The sequence below is a fragment of the Athene noctua genome, chromosome 1, assembly GCF_965140245.1.
Source record: "Athene noctua chromosome 1, bAthNoc1.hap1.1, whole genome shotgun sequence".
NCBI classification, from domain to species: Eukaryota; Metazoa; Chordata; class Aves; order Strigiformes; family Strigidae; genus Athene; species Athene noctua.
This window is the reverse complement of record NC_134037.1, coordinates 218759613-218779535: the sequence shown is the minus strand read 5'-3', so window position 1 is coordinate 218779535 and position 19923 is coordinate 218759613. Positions and strand designations below refer to the sequence as shown.

At 34.6% G+C, this 19923-nt stretch overlaps 1 protein-coding gene across 16 annotated transcripts in view; it reads right to left on the bottom strand.

Annotated features, from left to right (window-relative positions):
- Positions 1–19923, bottom strand: part of MYCBP2 (MYC binding protein 2) — a 205505-nt gene that overhangs the window by 40765 nt on the left and 144817 nt on the right. For 6 of the 16 annotated variants that reach the window (XM_074911767.1, XM_074911776.1, XM_074911785.1 and 3 more), the window contains 6 exons: positions 18193–18267; positions 15830–16054; positions 14783–14915; positions 10667–10792; positions 7226–7411; positions 290–391 (listed from right to left, as the gene is read on the bottom strand). In XM_074911767.1, the coding sequence (XP_074767868.1) occupies positions 290–391; positions 7226–7411; positions 10667–10792; positions 14783–14915; positions 15830–16054; positions 18193–18267 (847 nt within the window). The remainder of the gene's footprint in view (positions 1–289; positions 392–7225; positions 7412–10666; positions 10793–14782; positions 14916–15829; positions 16055–18192; positions 18268–19923) is intronic. The other 10 variants (XM_074911814.1, XM_074911842.1, XM_074911803.1 and 7 more) reach the window with 7 other exon arrangements.

Here is a 19923-nt window from a genome sequence, read left to right as displayed (position 1 = left end):
ATTGTTTGAAAACAGGTATTATTAGATTAGATTAGATTAACAGTCACCTTTCTGTTTACAAAGCAGTAAGAGATAGCTAGATCACGTATCACAAAGTTGCTGCGACTCAGGAAGGCAACACTGAATAGTTACATAAAATAAGCTCCCAACAACCACCAAACTGGAACATGTCCTTTTGAAATAGTATTGTATTAAGCGAATGAAATGAAAATGAATGGAAGGAGAAAAAACCCCCAACATTTTAAATGTAAAATCTGAATAACCTTGCTACAATGGCATGCATACCCACCCTTCAGTTTGTGAGAGAGAGATGAAAGAGCAGAGGCAGGCCCAGCTACATCACTAGTTTTGTAAATACGCTCACGAGAAGCAAGGCAGCAGGATGGAGTTTCTACAGTGGAAAACAGTTGCACAGAAGCAGCACAGATTCAATGGAAAAAGCAGTAAAGATAAAAACAAGCATTTCAAATGATATGCATCTCCTTTGTTAAGTATTCTGAATTGATTTGAGACTCCTACATTAGTTTTACATGAGAAACAGTTACTTCAAAATGGTTTCCCTGATCGAAACTTTAGAATCTTCTGTGATTTCAGTATTAGTTTCTAGGATCTAAAAACACAGTATGTACAAGATGAGCCAATGAGATTTATAGTTTATTGTAAAACCCAGCAGTAGCTAGTTTTGAACTGAAATCTGGTTTGAAATGTGAATTTCTCATCTGTAAATTCAGAGATTAATTATTTAAAACTGCAATATGGCCTTCTAGAAGACTAATTCTCACATTCTTTGGAGAAAATTAGAGACCATCTAGATGTTTGTGTTGGAAAGTCTCACTAATCACTGGAAAGAATGAAGAAAAATATATTAAACCCATCCAAACTACCTGTTTTCAAATCTGAATGCACTCAATAATGTAATGTTTTGAAAAACTTCACATACATAATGTGGACTGTAGGTTATCAACAGAGACATAACTAGCAATAGAAGAGTTTCTATCAAACAATATAAACATGAAAACAAGTTTGCATCAACGCTTAAAATAATTTAGCCTTAAGAAAAAAACAAATTCTGATGTAATCCAAGATAATTTCAGTAGAGAGTCTACTGACAATAAATCTGTTAGAGGTACAGCTCCAAATGAAACTTGGAATGAGATAACATCAGGGACTTTTAGTTTCAGTTCTATCATTGTACTTTCCTATAATGTTGTTTCTAATTCTAATTTCAATTCCTATTTCTTCCTTTAGAAAAAAGTCGAATTCCTACTGCATTAATAAAGAGAATTTGTATCTTTGTTAGAAGATACTCTGTTTTAGAGACCCTTCTGTACATATGGAATAAGGCAAAGAATAAGTGATTTCAATTCCTGCACTGTTTAAGACATCTTTTTGTACTACATTTCCTAAGTTGTATGTATAAATATACTAAACCCTCTATCTTGTACAGTGAGCTATAGTTCTATAGACTCTACAATGAGAAGTGTTCACATGTTTGAAATAAGAATTTAATGCTTTAAAACAATAAAATAAACTGTACTTTCTCAATTCAGTATTAGCATATATTTAAGAACATTATTACCTACTTTGATTGCCACAAATGATTTGGAGTGATCCAACACTAACTATATAGCTTCTGACTAACAGGATGTCATTCCAACAATTTAAAGGTAAAAATGCAAAAAATCCCCTTAAGATCACAAAGCAGGAGTAAAAGCAATCCTAAAAATACCAATTTGATACACTAGCATTCTATTCCATGAATAATCAAACGGAAATCTTTACTAAATCTGCTTTCATGAATGCACATTCACATTACATTCTTTCATTCTATATCTGAGAATACCCACATTTTGTAACGTTGTAATCTAGTTTATGTTGAACAAGGTACTACTACTCAATCATTTCAAGGGGACTGTGGTTTGAAGAGAAGGAGTCTCCCACATAATCTCCTTGCTGCCTTAGCAAACAGTCTATCCAGGATAACTGGTCAGCCACAGGGACCAGCTTTTTGGTCAGGATTCCTTTCTGCATCACCCTCAAAGACTACAAAGACTTAAAATACAAGGCAGTCAAGGTCTGCCTCATGTCATGTTCGAATGTGACAGTGTATCTTTAGTCACACTCTTTCATTCAACATGGAAATAGCTCCAGCTTGAAAGCTACACAACATGAAGACCTAAGAGACAGTTCACTTCCTATGGCAGGATGCAGTCTTCTAACAGCTATGTCTACTTCCTCTGAGGAAATGCCAGTAAACCAATCTGGGAGGCATGACATACCACCAACTGGTCCATGTTAATCTTTTTTTAAACAAACTCTAAAAAAACCTGGTAAAATGTCTCTGGAGAGTGGAGATAAGTTAAAGTTTCTTTCAAAATGCCACTGGTTTTCTGAATGGCGATGAAAGAAGCACTGACCTGCTTTTGCCCTTTTGCCTAAGCAATGGATGCCTCTTCAAAAGAATGCTGAATTTCCTCAAGCACTGTATCTTTTTTCACATCCTGAAAATGCCATAGTGACAGCTGGACAAGGACGCTTTTTTTTCCATGAGTAAGAGAATATACCGAAGTCAATAAACATTTGAATATTAAATATTAAAAAAGGAGAAAAGTATTAGGTACTATTATAGGAGGGGAATGAATGGGTGAATGAAAGCAAAAGCCAAAATGTAGTGTCATTAGAAAAATATTAGCCATGTTCTTTACCCAAAGGTTGGTTTGGAGCACCAACACTTGAGCCACTTAAATTTATTAATTCAAAGAAGCATTCCTGTGCTAGAAGGGAGATAAAAATGATTCTATAACTTTATAATTTGTAACTAAAATTTCTGAAGATGTGATAAGCCAAATTTATTTCTAAAATCAAGTTTGACACAGTTTGTGCTTTCCTCCAAACTTTACCATACCAGTTCCTCAGGGATGGTTTTGGATTGACCTGGACAAATATACCTTTAATCTTCTGACATACATATATTTGATCATCAAATCTGTAAAGCCTCGGGTATGAAACTTTTTAACCTCTTAGCTCAAAGTTTCAGGAATGACGCTTTGGCAATATGCAGCATCTGAAAAAAGAGTTTAACCAATAGTGTTTGGCTGCTTCACATGACAATTAAGTAATTCCAGCACAATACTGAAGAGAGCAGTGTGCTTGATTGAGAATATTCTCTCCCTTCATTTTCCTGAAACACTACTGAGAAGGGTTATGTGCTCCATATGTGTACTGGTCTTTTGTGCCTCTTCTACAGTTTAGGAGATGTGGACAGAGCACTGCAGGCAAAGCCAGTGGTTCTAAATGCTCTGTAACTAGCACCTAGAAAGGAAAGGAACAAAACCAAAAAGTGGTAGCACAATATAAAGGGATGTATCAAGGAACCCCTGACAGGAACAGTGGAGGCTGATGACAGACGTTGGGACCACATGCTGGACTGCAGCTCCGCAGCATGGCCTCGCAAGGAAGCAGCTTGACAGGACACTATGAACGTACTGAACAGCAGCTCAGCACTGCAGTTTCTGCCTGGACTGAGATGAGTCAGTAAGCAGGAGCTGTGCTGTGCAGCTGCTCAGTGAGCTGCCTGGGCTGCAGTGGAAGCAGGACAATGTGACAGATGAGGCTAACAAAGGGGGGTCCAAAGGCTCTTCAGCCTATGAATCCACTCTTCATTTGCAGTAGCAACTCAGATGTGAGGAAACATGGCATAAAGGTCTAACACTGGTGGACTGCAAGGTGTCACACTTCCAGCCCCAAATTCAGAGTTCAACAGCCAATTGTGAAATTTTGGTAACTGATGCTGGATAGCATGGCAAGATCCCTTTTCCCTGACTTCTCACGTCTAAGGAGTTTTATGCACTGCTGAAGGTTGAGAAACAAGATCTTCTTCTATCCTCTAGGTTTCCACGCTTCACCTATACTCAGAATTCAAGCAGAAATTCAAGTCTTCTGTGCTCTTCACAAAGTTAGGAGACAATTTAATCAAGCAACCAATCTTGCAGCTATGGGAGGTTGCAGGCCTGAGCAAATCTATTACTGGAGATCTTACAAACATCTCAGAAGCAAGCATATGCAGGCTGAAGTAATTACAGATTGTTTTGCTGAAATAATCAAGGAAGGAACATGTATCACTTGTGCTATTCCTCTAAAAAACATCCTTGCTAAGTTTCCAAGTCAATACGGCTGTTCCTGAACTCCATGTAGGTTATGCCATCTCTTCTAGCTCTTTTTGACTTTTAGCTGCACAAAAGACTGACAAGGAATTAAAATACATGACAAGAGCATCTTAGTTTTGTCTGTCCCTGTGAAAAAGAAAACTACATCTCAGCTTTTTTCCCTTGTGACCATGTGTGAAAATTAGCGAAGGAATTAAGCAGGACAGAACAATCAGTCCTTCACAGAGTTCTAGCAAATAACACAAAACTGAGTAACACAGTTCCTCTTTCTTTTTATAATATCCCTTTTTTTAACAAATTGTTTGACAAAACACACAGGACTCTTGTTAGTTTACCTATTCATGATGTGAAAAGAATAACAGAGACACTTCTCTTTTTTAAGTATTATATGCAAGGAAGTGGATGTCCAAAACTGTAGTCCACATAAAAAAAGAACCAGACACTGTATCGGAAGATAAAAGGTTGTGACAAGCTCTTTCCCTCTTCCTTAAATAAATCTGAAACCAGACCAAACCCCAAGCATTCATCAAAAAAAACCAGCTACCTACAATCTCTTCTAAAGAAAAGCTACAATCTGTCACTGGCACAGAGTATGTTTTATAGTCAGAGCAACACTTTTCTTGCTACTGTAAAAATGTGAATTAGGGAAATAATTCTAGAGGACATTCAACCTGATCCTAACTTTCCTCAGAATCATGCTTCCAAATAAAGTTCCTCCCCAGGAGGACAGATATCCGAGGAAGAACAGAAAATTTAAGTGTAGCCAAAACTATTTAGGTAGAAGTTAAATCAAGACTGGTTTTAAGTATATAACCTCTGCAGCCATGGAAATCTAGGCTGACACAACTTCTTTTGACTATTAGACTATCATTAGTCCCTTTAATATAACATTTATTGACTATAAACTTTAATTTTAATTTTTAGATCAAACTTCACTGCAGGAAGCACATAATTTGAAACTAAAACTAAGTGCGTCTAGGGCAAAAGTCCAAGTGACTTGATATCGAGTCTTGGGATATGTTGTTTAAGGAATTTAACTTATAATTATGTGGCTGGTAACAGGAGGCTATAAAGTGCTTTGGAAATGATGAATGAAACTTGCACGTTTAAAGAATTTATGTTACAGTTCTATTATAGATGCATCAGCGTGGAACACATGTTAAAACCCACACAGCATAATTCAACCTAAATAGAACTTTTCTGTCTAAATATTTTTATTGCATATATGCCTTGCTGTTCTAATTAATATTATATTGCAAATTAATCCATTAATTTATAATATGTAAATTTTCAAGAAATATAGTAATAATAGAACTACTTAAAATACAAATTTTAATCTAGAGAGTCTTATATCCCTCAAAATTTCCTTGACTATTAAATGAACAAGTATATGAACGTAGTCTTACAGACCTCCCTGACAACATTCTGAATTTGGTTGAACTTATAAATGTAAGATTAACAAATCAAACAGGAAATTTTTACCCATATAATTCTTAAACTGGCAGTGAAAACAAAAATGTTAACATTTCCCTCCTTTATGCATAATTTACATTATCTGCATCAAATCTTAAATTAGATATAAACTGTTTGGAAGAAAGTCCTTTTATCAAATTACAGTTAATGCAACAGTATACCAGTTCTGGCTGACAACTTTCGCCCTGTTGGAAGGGCAAATAACCGTATCAGTTGAGATCTTATACTAAGCTAAGATCCCAAATCAGACACAAACTTGAAAATTTTTTCCAGTTTCACTATTATTTTATTTAGTAGACTACCAGTGCTCCCTTTATCTGACAAAAAAGGTTTCCTTCTGAATCAGGGATCCTTATTAAAACACAAAACATGAATGTAGCTTACTGAATACAGTTTATCCCCATCTGTTCATTAGGCAAATCCATTGAGCAAGATCCTGTTGGGCAGCCAATAAAAAATGTTGACAGCTTTTCTTTTCTTATACAAATCATTGAAATTTGAAATAAGACAATTAGGGTTATTTCTGATGCGAAGTTGAATGCAAAACTGACTTTACTACTCTGAAAAAGGTAAGAAAACTAAAAGCGATGGAATACAACTGACAAATTCTCAGTAATGGCGTGCTGATGCCAGTGGCAATCAGCTGTTTTATCTGAGTAGGTTTTGAAATATTCTGCTTTCAGGACACTGGTTTAAGTCCAGCATAAGTACAGAAGATCACTGTCACTGTATTTCTGACAGTCTTTATAAAAGTGAATTAGAGATTTTAATCTAGTTCGAACATGAAGCACTTCACTATCACTTCAATAAACTGAGCTGGATAGATTCAGGTCTGCATAGACACAGAGACTGAACTGACTGACAGGGTCCCACAAGAAAAAAAACTGAGTCACTTCTGAAGGACAGTTTAGAAGACTAGCATTCCTGTGACCATGCTATACCTGTTCTGTACGTAAGGAAGAACTTACTGCAATATCTGCTTTCCATCATGAATGTGAGCTGTTATTTTTCATTAATCAAAAACTAAATAGTTTCCTGTCCTTCCATCAGTAATCAGGTTAACTGCTATTCACGTCTAGGTGCAAAGATTCATGTCCATGCAAATCTGATGAGCACCCAACAGAAGACGACCAAAGCCTTTCTTATGAGTAGTGCCAAGTTGTTCCCACCGTCAGCCACACCCCTGAAATTAGGAGTGATGACAAAAGTAGGAATTTAGGAAGTACCTATGAATTTACTGCAGTCCATTTTCGATGTTAAAAGAATTATTAACATTTTGTACCATATAAAATATTTACCTTAATTAAAAATCCAGAGTTGCATACAATATTGGAAATGCACTTTCATGACTTATCTATGCTGCAGAACACATACAAAAGCAAAATATTGTCAATATAGAAATTAAAGTTGAGCAAGTATACTTCTTTAGGAGCATTACCTCACATGCTTCTGAATCGTGAAAAACTTAACAAAACAAAACCAGAAAGGTGCACTGAGGGATGATTAGTAGCTGGTAAGCAACGGAGAACAGCAATGTCAAAGCTGCAGAAATGGACTGATGAGGCAGGTAAGGCTGACAAACTTACTCTGAAGCTGTGGCTGAGGCTGCTGGAAGGAAAGGGGCTGTCCGAACACAAATGGACTGTGGACTAGGGAAGAGGGAGGTTTTGCAGCTTGATCAAAGATGGAAGGAGCTGGGAGATTTGGCCGTGACTGAATGGAATTCAGTATGGCACTCAGTTGGTCACCTGTAGTGGGCAAAACAGTCAAAACTACAACCTGTTACTTATCATTCTCCAGAAAGGCAGAGTAAAATGGTGCTCAATTAAAGTTTAAATGATGATAAAAGAAAAAGCTCATAAATCTTGTTTAGCCACATACAACTCTGGTTGTGGCTAAACATAAAAATCTCACCCCATGCATGGCAATAAAATTACTGAGAAGTACAAGCAGGGTTTTTAAAGATCATGGAGATTTTACTACAATTATTCAAAACATTTCAAAATAGAGATTTATATTTGTCTTGCTAAAAAACAAGGAGCAGCCAAAGAAAAAAGAGAAACCCCTAGCATTTACAATAATACACATATGCAACAGAACATGCAGAAAAATATTAGAAAAAATGATGAGAAGGGAAAGATAACATATAATTAGGCTTTGGGAAGTGTATTTCTGTGTCAAGGCTTTGGTAAATATTTGCTCGTTCTGCAAATATTTTCAAAAGTATTCTATCATGCTGTTTTTCAAGATCAGATTTAAGATAACTTAAAAAACCTTAAGTACCACTTAGGAACTGGAACTGGTTTTCCAAAGAACTACATGCATTAGTTATGAGGCAAATGAAGGCCTTCAAGAAACTATCATGTTAAAAAGAGTTTTAATAGCTGAATGCCAATTCTGAAAAAACTCTACATGAACGTGAGAAATACATGAAGCTTACAGTAAGAAGGCAGAGTTTATCACACCATGTTATAAGTTGAAGTATACTTAGTAATACGAGCTGAGACACCAAGAATTTGAAAGCATGTCATATTTGAACCATCACCAAGCAAATTCTGAGTGTCACTTTATTCTGCAAATTCATATCATTTTGACAGCATTCTAGAAATCCTAATGCAAAAAAATTAGCAGATAATACAGAATTTACAACTCACTGAGTTTACAACATTTCTGGGTGATTATCAAATGTCTTTTCATAGAATTAGAGAAAGACCAGAGAGTATATGGAACCCTGTATTACCTAAGAACTCCAAAACTGAAGTTTGTATCTATTTTCTTGGTATTTTGGTTTTAAAATTAAGATAACAAAAATATCAGAAAAGAGCTGGAATGCCTTTCTAAATAATCATCTACAGTTATCAATAAATCAATTTTATTCCACTGTTTTGGAAGTAGTATACCTAAAAAACATTGGAATCAGTGCTTGGGCAGCAATCACTCCTACCTCAATAACCTAGAAGTGATTGAAATTTTTCACAAATCACTATTAAATATCACCAGCCTATTTCTTAAAATGAGTAATTATTTTAAAAGGAAGAACACCTGATAAGAGGTTGAAAGTCACCTGCCCACCATAATTAAAAATGGAGGTAGGTAGGGTGATTGATGATACTTGACTGCAATGTAGAAGGCTAGAATAGAGAAGACATAGCTAAATCAAACAGAACGATTGTGTGAGTTATGTCTTCTGCCTCTCAGGTAATATTGTAAACACAGACCTATTTCATTGGGTTCTTTACATCTGACCAGCAGTCTGAAACGCTAACAGATGGTGACTGAATTTTCATTGAAACTACAGAAGTTCTTTTAACAAACAAGGACCTCCAACAGAACTGTTTCATTCAGAAATTCCTCATAAAGAACATGCTTGTGCCTTCAGTTTTTTTATTTTCCACAAAACTCAAATGCTTCTTAGACCTCAGAATGCAAAAATAGTGTATATAGAGTAATGAGACAGATGAAGAATTCTATTTTTGGGAAAGTAATATCATTATTCTTTCAATGTAGTTGCCAACAACTCTCCATTCTTGGGCAGTTCAGAAGGAATTACAGTCCACGGAGAATGATTAAAGTAATCTAGCCGAGTTGTTCACTCACACTAAACATCACAGCTTGAGGGTATGTCAAGAGAAAAATGCATATAAAATGATATGGAAGTCAATGCCAGGAGTAGCTTCCAAACTTTCCATAACTCTAATATCCCAAAGAAACACCTTAGAAACTGCTTATGATAGGATATAGTAAAAAGAATCACAATGTCTTCAGAAAGTAGGATGCCTGTTAATATGGCATATTGCTCTCCCAGATTTCATCTTTGGACAACACAGGAAAAAAAAATAATTCCTAATATGCTTCTGCAGTAAAAACCCATAATACTTCTGCACTATTACACAACTGACATTGAGAGACAAGCTGTCATACTGCCTCACATGCTGAACATCTTAAAACACTTCCACTGTTGTGATTCAACCGTTACTTTGAAATGAGTATGGCTGAACTGGGAAAAGCAATTCTGTATAAGGAGCCCAATAAAACAAAAGGAAAACAAACTTTTCCAGCCTTTGTCCAAAAAAATGTTTCCCATAGCAATGCAGGGACAGGTATGAACTGCTTCTTTATGCAGTAAAACACTGTGACATGATATAAAACTTTTTCATGTTAAGAAAATAACAAACTAGAACATTTAGGAATATTTTTTCCCCTCATCTCTCTTCTCCTTTAAAACAAGTCTTAAACCAAATTACTTTATTTAAGAATACTAAGAATATATGCTGGTGTTAAAAACACATAGCACACCTTATGCCCATGCTTGTAGTGGACAGAGTAGAGCGACGTAAGAGTAGTATGACAAAGCTCCATGTTTCAGTAATATTTCTCAAGGACTTCTGCCTCAGCAAAAGCCCCTTCTGTATTGTTACATCTTCTAGATCCAATCAATGAATGGACAGCATGCAGTTTGAGTTTATTGTGATGGCTTATATATATTTACATGTTGCCAATGAAATAAACCGTAGTTAAAAGAAATAATTCTTTTCCAGCTTTTCTAAGTGACTGAAAGGTAACTTCAGTTTTACAACTTAAATCTCAGATGGTACCTTTTATTTTGTCATCCCATTAAAGGCACTTAAAAAACATCAAGACAGTTGAAAAGCTTTTACAAATGTTTGTGATCATTTTAAAACACATGCTTTCTAAATACTTGTAAAACAGGATATGGAAATTATTGTATATATTTTTTATTTCTGCATTACAGTTTTGTTCCCACCACTGCAGAAAGCCTCAACTGTAACTTACAAATCTTTGACGATCCTTTTTATACAGAGTACTTTGAGTGAAATTAAGGCAGAGAAAAAAAGCAGTTAAAATATTAACTACATGTTCTGTAAACTACCTTGCAATTCATTGCACTACTGCTTATTTTTTTTGAGAACATCTGATGCTGCCTAAAAGGTCAGGAAATGAGTAATAAAAATATAAGCAAAGTTAAGAAAAACATAGTTTTTTAAAATGTGAGTGTAAAAACATACCTTTGTTATTTCCAAGGCCATAATCAAACCCTTGTCCATTACTACAGCTTGTCCCCTTACTGAAAGCTTGTATTGAAAAAGGACTTGGAGGAGGAGTCTGAACATTTTGATCTAGAAGGACTTGCTCTGTAAAAAAAACCACATCACTGCAAAATTAGACCTTCTTAGTAACAGATTTACATTGGAAAGATGAGTCACAAGGCAAAGGAGTGATATTTTTTTCCACAGATAGCACTCTTCCACTCAATTCTTTTCAAAGAAAAGCACATCTCTCTTCTTTACAGCTCACATTCTAAAAATATAGACAGAGGACTTAATACCACACAGACTGTTTTTATGTTTGACTGAGTTGCTGCCAGCTTTGCCATCATATGCCATTTAGGAAGAGGCTTGACACTTTGTTTTTCAGTAACATCACATCATTCAATGTTTATTCCTTGGACAGCAATTGTTAAATTCATTTGACAAAGCACGGTGAAGAAAGAACAATTTTCAGAGTGGCAAACTCAGAGCTAATAAGCTTTTAATCCTGGCTACACCCTAATAGTTCACAGGATAGAAGACATTTTTTTACCCTGAGAGATTTACTCATACCTGTTACTGAATACTAGTTTTACTTTCTGTATGAAACTAAAAAAACCTCCAACCCAAACCAACATGGGGTCTTTCAGAATATCTGTAACAACAGAAGCACCAAGATAAATGAGAGACAGAATCCACTTGACTAATTAGATTTAGGGACACATTACTGACTTAATGTGGCCAGAAATATTCCAAGGGATGATCTACAAGAAAAAATTCAAAAGTAAATCTCCCAAATTCAGGTTAAAAGCTCAGGTTGGCACCTTGAACAAATTTTTCTCTTGTAAACATATTTAATGTGGATTCAATTTAAAGAAGAAAGAAAAAAAAAAAAATCAGACCTCTTCCAAGAGCCATTTTTAGGAAGTTGCATTTCAGGCCAATATCCCATTTCAGAGTAAAAACTTTTATGTAACACATATTCAAACTGAAAAAAAAATCATCAGGGAGAAGTTTGTAAATTTAAACTTGGCTTAAAAAGGAAAGGATCTACAATTTTCTCAATTAGAGGCAACTCTAGATGTTGCTGTGGTGTTTCAGATAAAGTATCTGGCAAGTGCCTACAGTTTCAGTATGACTTTTGTCTCTGACAGATATCTTATTTTTTTCAGAGAATTTCATTATCAATTTATTAAATAATAAAATTTAAAAAGCTATCTGAAAGACTGTATTATTTATGGATAAAAATATTGACAGTTGCAAATCTAGTTGGAGCTCCTCCAAATCTTAATTATTTCCCTCCAGCAAAAGCAGTGAAACTGATGACAAAGAGTATTCCTAATTCATTTCACAGCAAATAAAAGCAATTAGTTTAAATGATCTTCAGATGTGGCTTAAGTACATTAGTTTTACTTGGTACCAAGATGGACTAGGAACACAGAATAGGTTGAAATATCTCAGTAATTGCACTGATAACTACTTGAACTGCTTTAGCTAGATGCACAAGAGAAATCTATTTTCATCCTACTTATAAAATCGTAGGCTCATCCAGAAGAAAATAAAACCAAGCATGTCACGGTATAGGATTCACATCAGAAAGTTTCTGAGGTGCCCTATACACTGGATTGTAAAAATCCTACTACAGTTTTGTCCTCAAAGCTGGAAGCTTGCGTTTCTGTTTTAACTGTGAGTACGATGTACTTGAAGACGTCATTCAGTAAGAGTACACAACTATCAAGAATCTGAAGATAGACCTTTCAACAAGGGTCTTGTTTAAATTCTTCCAAATTTGGGAATCCATTCTTAAAGTACAGATACATCTTGAGAAATTAGAGAGAAGATGAAATGATAGACAAATTACTGAAGCTGGAAAAGACTACTTAACATATGCAAAATACTGTCAAGAAACAAGACATTATACCTATCCTTCAAAATAAGTACTCTTGAATGGAAATTTTTGCTTCTCCTGTAGAAAATAATTTCTCTGAAGTTAGTAGATAAAGCAGTGTGCAATCAGCCTCATGTTAGGATAGAAAATGATGAAGTTAATTATTGAGTATGTGTACTTTCAACAGTAAGGTATCGTTTCAATTCACAAATACTTAAGTTTCTAGAATCTACTCGGGCTCTCTGAGCAGCTGAGAATTTGACACTATCAGACATAACTAAAAATGGAGAATCTATGACTTCAGAAAAGATACTGTGCTAAATATTAAGTAAACACTTTTTTCACAATTTATATATTTTCTGAAAAACTCTTGGTTATTCCCCTTCTTCACAGAATTTTTGTATCTTAAAGTCAAACAGCAGCAGCCTACAACAAATACTTACATATTAGCAAGAAATTACTTTAATATGCTAATGTGATGCTAATTATCAAAGTATCTAGTTGCGAAATAATTTTCAGCAAAAAATGTCAAAACCAGAAGGGCAAAGAGTCTGATATAATGAACAAATAAAAGGCTGACAATAAGTACTATGTAAAAACACAAGAAGAATATGACCGCTGAGGTGGAAGCTTATCATGAAGACATTTTTTGTAAAGCGGACACATTAGATCTCAAACAGAGTGGGAAGATTATAAATTGAAAACATCTAGATTTATTCAGAAAACAGAGAAATATGTTGAAGGAAAAACAAAAGGGCTTGAAGAAACTAACTCTTCATGTTGAAACAAACCAGCCTCTAGAGAACTTGACCAAAATTTTATGATCAGTGGAAGAACCTCAAATGTTTCTCTCTAAGAATACCTGTAACAAAAGCATACTAATGAGAATCCATAGTAATTTTTACTACACATTGGGAAAACTCAAGAGGGACACACTGGACAGCTGGGGTGCTGTGTCCAGTTTCAGGCTCCCCATCAGAAGACAGAAATTATTTAAACAGAGGCCACCAAGACACTCAGGGCAGTAGAGCATACAACATCAAAGGAGAAGCTGAGAGATCTGGGTTTGTTCAGTATTAAAAAGAGAAATCTATGGCAAGATCTCATTGCTCTCTGACTACCTTATCAAAGGGTTCAGGGAGTATAAAGCCAGACTCATCTCAGAGGTTCACAGTGATAGGACAAGAGACAATAAACAGAAGTTGCAGCATAGGAAACTGTGATTAGGTATTAGGAAAATTTTTACCATGAAGGTGACTCAAATACTGGTATGGGTTGTCTAGAGAGGCTGGAGATAGAAGCTGACTAGACAAGGACCTAAGCAACCTGATCTAGCTGAATGTTCACTGACAGGGAGGTTGTATAGATGATCTCGAGGAGGAGTATAAATACTGATAGATCACCCTCTGTCTAATTTTTTAAGTGAATGTAACTAGCCCATAATCTTGCACAGCAAAACTCACCAAGATGGGCTGGGCCTCTCTGTTAAGGAAATAACAGTTTCAAGGTATTTGTATGAAGCATTCAGGGCGAAAGAAAGATATTTTAGATAAGTAATGATAGCCTCTGTGGAGGGAGATCAACAAGAGGATGATCAGTGTGTGAGGGAAGCAATAAAATAACTTTGTAAATCAACATTTTGTTTATGTTTTCTTTTATTATTTCTAGGACTTACCCAATCTGAACATGAATTATCAGGACAGAAATTCTGCATTTTAAGAGAATCCAATCATAGTTTGCTAACTAGAATAATTAACTAATTTCATGTTAATTATTAATACACTTTAAAAAAATGTTAACATGTTTTTAATAGAATGCTGCGTGACAGAATTAACAAACTTAAAGTCAAAAGGAACACAAATAATTCATTCTGCTCTGCTTTTCAGAGGCACAAAGTAAACCAAAGAAAGCAAACAAAAATGCACCATTATTTATTTAAAAATAACCCCCAGAGCTAAAAGGACAGTTAAAACTATGATCCATAACTGGTACAGAAGAAAACATGGGGAAATATTTTAACTGTTCTTTTAAAAAAGATTTAAAGAATGTTTATAAACAACTTTGAAGTCCAACTGTGTAAAGTAGCTCAAATAAAAAAGTGTATATTAATTTTATACCTGTTTAAAACTCAGTTCCTTCTTTATTTATTTGTCCTGCTTAGATTGCTTAATTTTTTTTAAAGTTATTTAAAAAACAAAACAACTTGCCATCTTCGTGTCGGAGATACTGGTTTCCACCTCTGTCTCTAGCTAACGACCATGCCTCGCCTTCATCACTTTCACAGAACTCTACCATGCTGTTCTTATCCATTTGCACCCATGTACCTTCTGAATTAGTCACCTGATGCACACATAAAAAAGCATAATTTATTGACTTTTCAGATAATTCAGTAGCATGATTCAGCAAGTTACTATAGTATCTGAAACTCACACTCATTCCAATCTTTGTATTACAAAGTAGATGTAAAACAACAAGTTTCTTAAATTAAGGCAACAGGCTGAGGCAGATTGAAATAACAAAACTATTTATGGCACATTTACAGTTAAGAGTATTTTCAAAAATCTTAAACCTGTTTATGTTAGAAGAAGCAAAACACCAACACCACAACTTAAAAATATCCAAACAAGCCTAAATAAAAACTTGAAGGAGATAAGTCACCAAAATAAGCCTTTTTATTGGTGCAGAATAGAAATATACACAGTAGAATTATAATACCAAATTATATATAAAAAGTCTCTAAGTACTAATTTTGTTCCTGACATATTTAGGAAATAGCATGACACACTTCATCCTTAAGCCCTTCTTAACCATAAATCAACACAGTTGGACAACTGGGAACAGTAACAGTTCAGCAACTGAACAAATGAATACAATCAATACAGAGAAACAGAGTAATCTGTTAACTGGTTAGGTCCTAGAAAAACATTTTTTAAATGAAACAGAATTCTTTCTAAGAATATGACAAAAAAGTAGAACAAGAAACAGAATTTTGTAAGGAATACTGTAACAGAGATATATAAGCAAGCGTATGTAACTGCAGTACAATTTTAACATTATTCCAATCAATGCACACATCTAAAAGGCAAAAGACAAAGTTGCATTAGTATTTATAATATAAACCAAGTTCAAAGGTTAGTATTTATCATAAGGGTTGGAAAAGCAAACCTGTACAGGGGTAGATTCTTTTGTTGCGTTTACTACTGTTATATACTGGTATCTATGAAGACATGAACTGAAGCTACAAGGATCCATACCTCGCCCACTGCCTTGACTTTGTTTCCCAGAACTAACATTCCAATTGGGATACCTCTAAGGTTAGGGCAGCTTCTGATGTTGTGACCTGATGGGCCAGTCTTCACTACCTTGTACACTCCAGGTCCACCTCGAAGGAATGGCATATCTTGTTCTTGCATCACTGCTTCCTGTGGGCAGTGTGAATTTAGGTCTTTGAAAAAATCATCAGTATTAGACCTAGATTCCTGAGAAATTAAAACAAAAGGCAAAACAAAACAGAATAAAACCTATTAATAATACCTTTGAACTCTTCAGATATGAAATACTTATTTCAAGACTACAATGGCTAAATTTCAAAGCTAACAGAGATACTAGTTACGTTGTTAATTTTAGTGTGCAGTGATAACTAACTACTAATAAATTGCACATTAATTGAAGTTACCATATTACTCTTCAAAAAAAAAAAGTGGTAAAATGTAACCATTTATATAAAAGGATTATCTCATATCTACAATTAGAGAAATTATTTATTCTAACTGCTTTCACTAAACCTTGTTTTATACCGACATTTATCAGTACTTACACTCATTCCTACTGCTATATTTGTGAAATTTTGTGAAAAGGTCTGGGGCTATGGAAAGGGAACTTGAATATTATCTCTTTCCAAATGATATGCTTCTTTTTTGATTTCACATTTAGAATACATTGTTAATTTAAAGGTAAAATTATGACAAAGAGTAACAGTAACACCATAGATTCTTAAACACACATGTGAATATTAGTGCATATTTATTATTTTCACTATGACAATAAAAATGGCCTGCAAATTTATTTCACCTGGTACCAATTACAGATGAAATATATACCCAAATCTAAAATGAGAAAACACTTTTTGAATTTCCTACCAAGAAAAGTTGGTAGTTACTAAAAGAAGAGAAATATCAGCACAGATTTTTCAGCCAGCCATAGCTTAATAAAAAGGCTACTGTACAGAAAAATGAGGGCCGGGAGTAATGTAATGCACAGTTGTATCATAAGAGAGCAAGTGAGAAGCAGGAGCAAGCTCTATTATGCTTATAATGCAAGTCATAGCTGCTTTTAAAAGACAACTTTTAAGTTAAGAACTAAGTAATGCCCCACGGGATGAAGCCAGTGGTTCACCTGGTCCAGTATACTGTATTCAACAAAGGCAACAGGAGATGCTCTTTGGAAGTAGCATACAAGTATTTATTTGTGCTCTGTCCCTGATATATCAACAGCATTTAAAATCTTTTTATCATGGATGTTAGAGGGTATACCGTATTTTCTTTACTGTTTATTTATGAATCTGATTTCTAGAAATCTGTTTAATTTCTTCTGAATGTGATGATACTTTCTGCCTCCACAACATCCTGTAACAACACCTTCCAGGAGTTCACTTCCTGCTGTGTAAAAGAATACTTTCTTTTATCAGTTTTAAACCGAACTTCTGCTTATGTTATTTTTTTTTTAACTAATGCAATTTCATTTGATCTCTTTAATTATAATTTTTTTCAGCTTTTTGGTATAGAAGTCTGTGCACTATGTCCAAACCAATACAGAAGTCTTTCCAAGAAGCCTTTATACAAAAATGAGTCTGTTCTATAAATACGTAACTTTCAAAGCAAATTAACGCAAGCTGAGGTAAACCAGTTCAAGGGAAAAAAAATCTGTATGCTTTGAAGACAATTTGAACATTGTCTAGATCTTGATAAAATAATAAACAAGTTTGCTATTTTGGGGACAAAGATTCAGTGGAAAAGCAAGTTTTAAAATCTCTCAACAAACACATACAACATAGTTTCATCTTCATTACAAAGTTCATATAAAAAACCCTTGATCTCAAAATCACTACAACGCTGCAAAGAGATTTAGACAAACACTTCTCTAGATAAACTGCTTTACTGTATGAACATAACTTGTTCCTATAATTGTATAATTTTAGAAAAATCTTAAGAACGGGCTAAGTATTCATTAAATATTTGTGGCTTTACTAATACAAATATAATCTTATTAGATGCTGCAACTTTGTACCCTTCAATAACAGAAAACAAATTTCTAGTACATTCTGTATCAAAAAGAGAATGAAAGCCTTTATTAAGTTACTAGGCCATCTCTCTGAATTTCTCATTTGTTTCATTAAAAAAGGAGACTGCTACTCATGAATTAATGAAAAAGCCCCGGGGTTTTTTTTGTCATCCTAAAGGATGAGACACAGATACAGCATTCTATGCACATCTGCAATTTCCTGTAAAAATAATTCAAAGTGAAACAGACTTCAAAGAATATTTAACTTAAAGTTGAGTCACAAGGTACAATCTGAAAACACGAGAAAGAGTGTGACTGTTCCTGTCATTTAACTCACCTTAGGGGGTAAAGCTTTGGAAGTCCATGAAAAAAAGTCCAAATCCCTTACTCCTTGGCTAGCATTAAAGACATTCTGAGCAACAAAGTTTAAAAAAAAAGACACATATCAACAAAGAAATGGGAACAAAGAAACACTGGAGGAAGAAGCTCGAAGTACTATAATGCAAACTTGTTCCACAAGTAAATTTATTGGTAGAATGTTTTGTAAAAGGGGAAAGTTTTGTTCTCCTAATCAAGTCACCTGAGTCCATTGCTCACTATGGCAAATCATCCATTAAACAAAAACAGTTTAGTATGTCAAAAGCTCGAAATGGATGTAGTGTGTCATGCCATTTACTCAAATTAAGAGCCAGACATTTCTACAAAGCTTGAGACTTTGTGCACAGAAAAATCCCACACTTCCATTACAATGAAACAGTAGTTGCTTCCACCACAAACCAGAGTTTTCTAGCAATACAATCTGCTGTTCTGAAAGATAATTTCAACTTTTTCAAGACACATGGACTTTTAGTCACCAAGTCAGAACTGAAAAGATGCAGAAGGGCTAAGATCACTATTGTTGAAAGCAATTCATTTGCACAGAATAATTTCACCAATTTACAAATCAAAATCTTGGTCTTTACCAAAGCCAAAAATTTCAGAGAGTGCTGTAAGAAGGACCACTAAAATTTCATTGGTTTTATAAAATATACAATGCATTTACTAAATTGTTATTAATTCTCATAAACGAAATAGAGCTGTCAGAGAAACTTCACTAATTTTATAATCAATTGCCTATACTGTAGAAATCTGCACTGCTGTTCCATATATTTTTTCCTCCCACAGAACAGCTAGGACAGCATTTTTTAATCACTTGAAAACATGAAAAAGAAGCCATCTTTTCTCCATAAACTGGTTTCTACTCATGTCAAAGAAATTTTCACTGTTCCTGTCAAATGAAAGATAGCACATATATAGTAGTATTAATAGTAAGTATTTATGACAGAATCCTTTTGGCAAGTAACCATTTTATCAGTATGAACAAAGGTATCAAAATCTGATTTCCCATCCTGATAGGGGAACCGAGAGAAATCCCTGGACAGCAGCACATTAAAATTTAACAGTAGTTAAAAGAAAAGACAATGAATCCTTTTAGCAGAAACATGTACAAAAGACTCTTTGCATGTCTTCTCTGTATTCCTTTAAAAAACATTAACTTACATGTTAAAAGGAAGTAAATCCATGCTTCTGCCTCACGATAGAAGCAAGTTATCTAGCTATATACTGTTTGCAGAACTTCTGCTTACATAAAGTTTCAGTAATACAAAAACTTGCAATTTTGACAAAACCAGAGAAATTGTCAAACACCAGCATTTGTTTAGAATTTAGTACCTCTACCCAAAATTGAAAGAGGTACCAAGAGGTGCATTAGTGAAATACATTTTGGGGCAACGGGGAAGGTGAGGAGAGTGTTAGATGGGAAGATTGGCAGAGTAAAGGCTTATCAATTTGACATAAGACTATGACAACTATATAAAGCCTGTATCTGCCTAATGAGAGTGTACTTCATAGGTATCCAGTGTAGTTTAACTGACTGATTATATTAGTTTGCAGCATATCTCCTATTTTGTGATGGAATTCTACTGTACAGAGAAACACAGACTATCCATAACTAAGATATTTATGTAAAATTTCAAAGATCTGTTTCTGTATGCTATAGAGTTTTATGTATAAAACATACAAAAGAAAC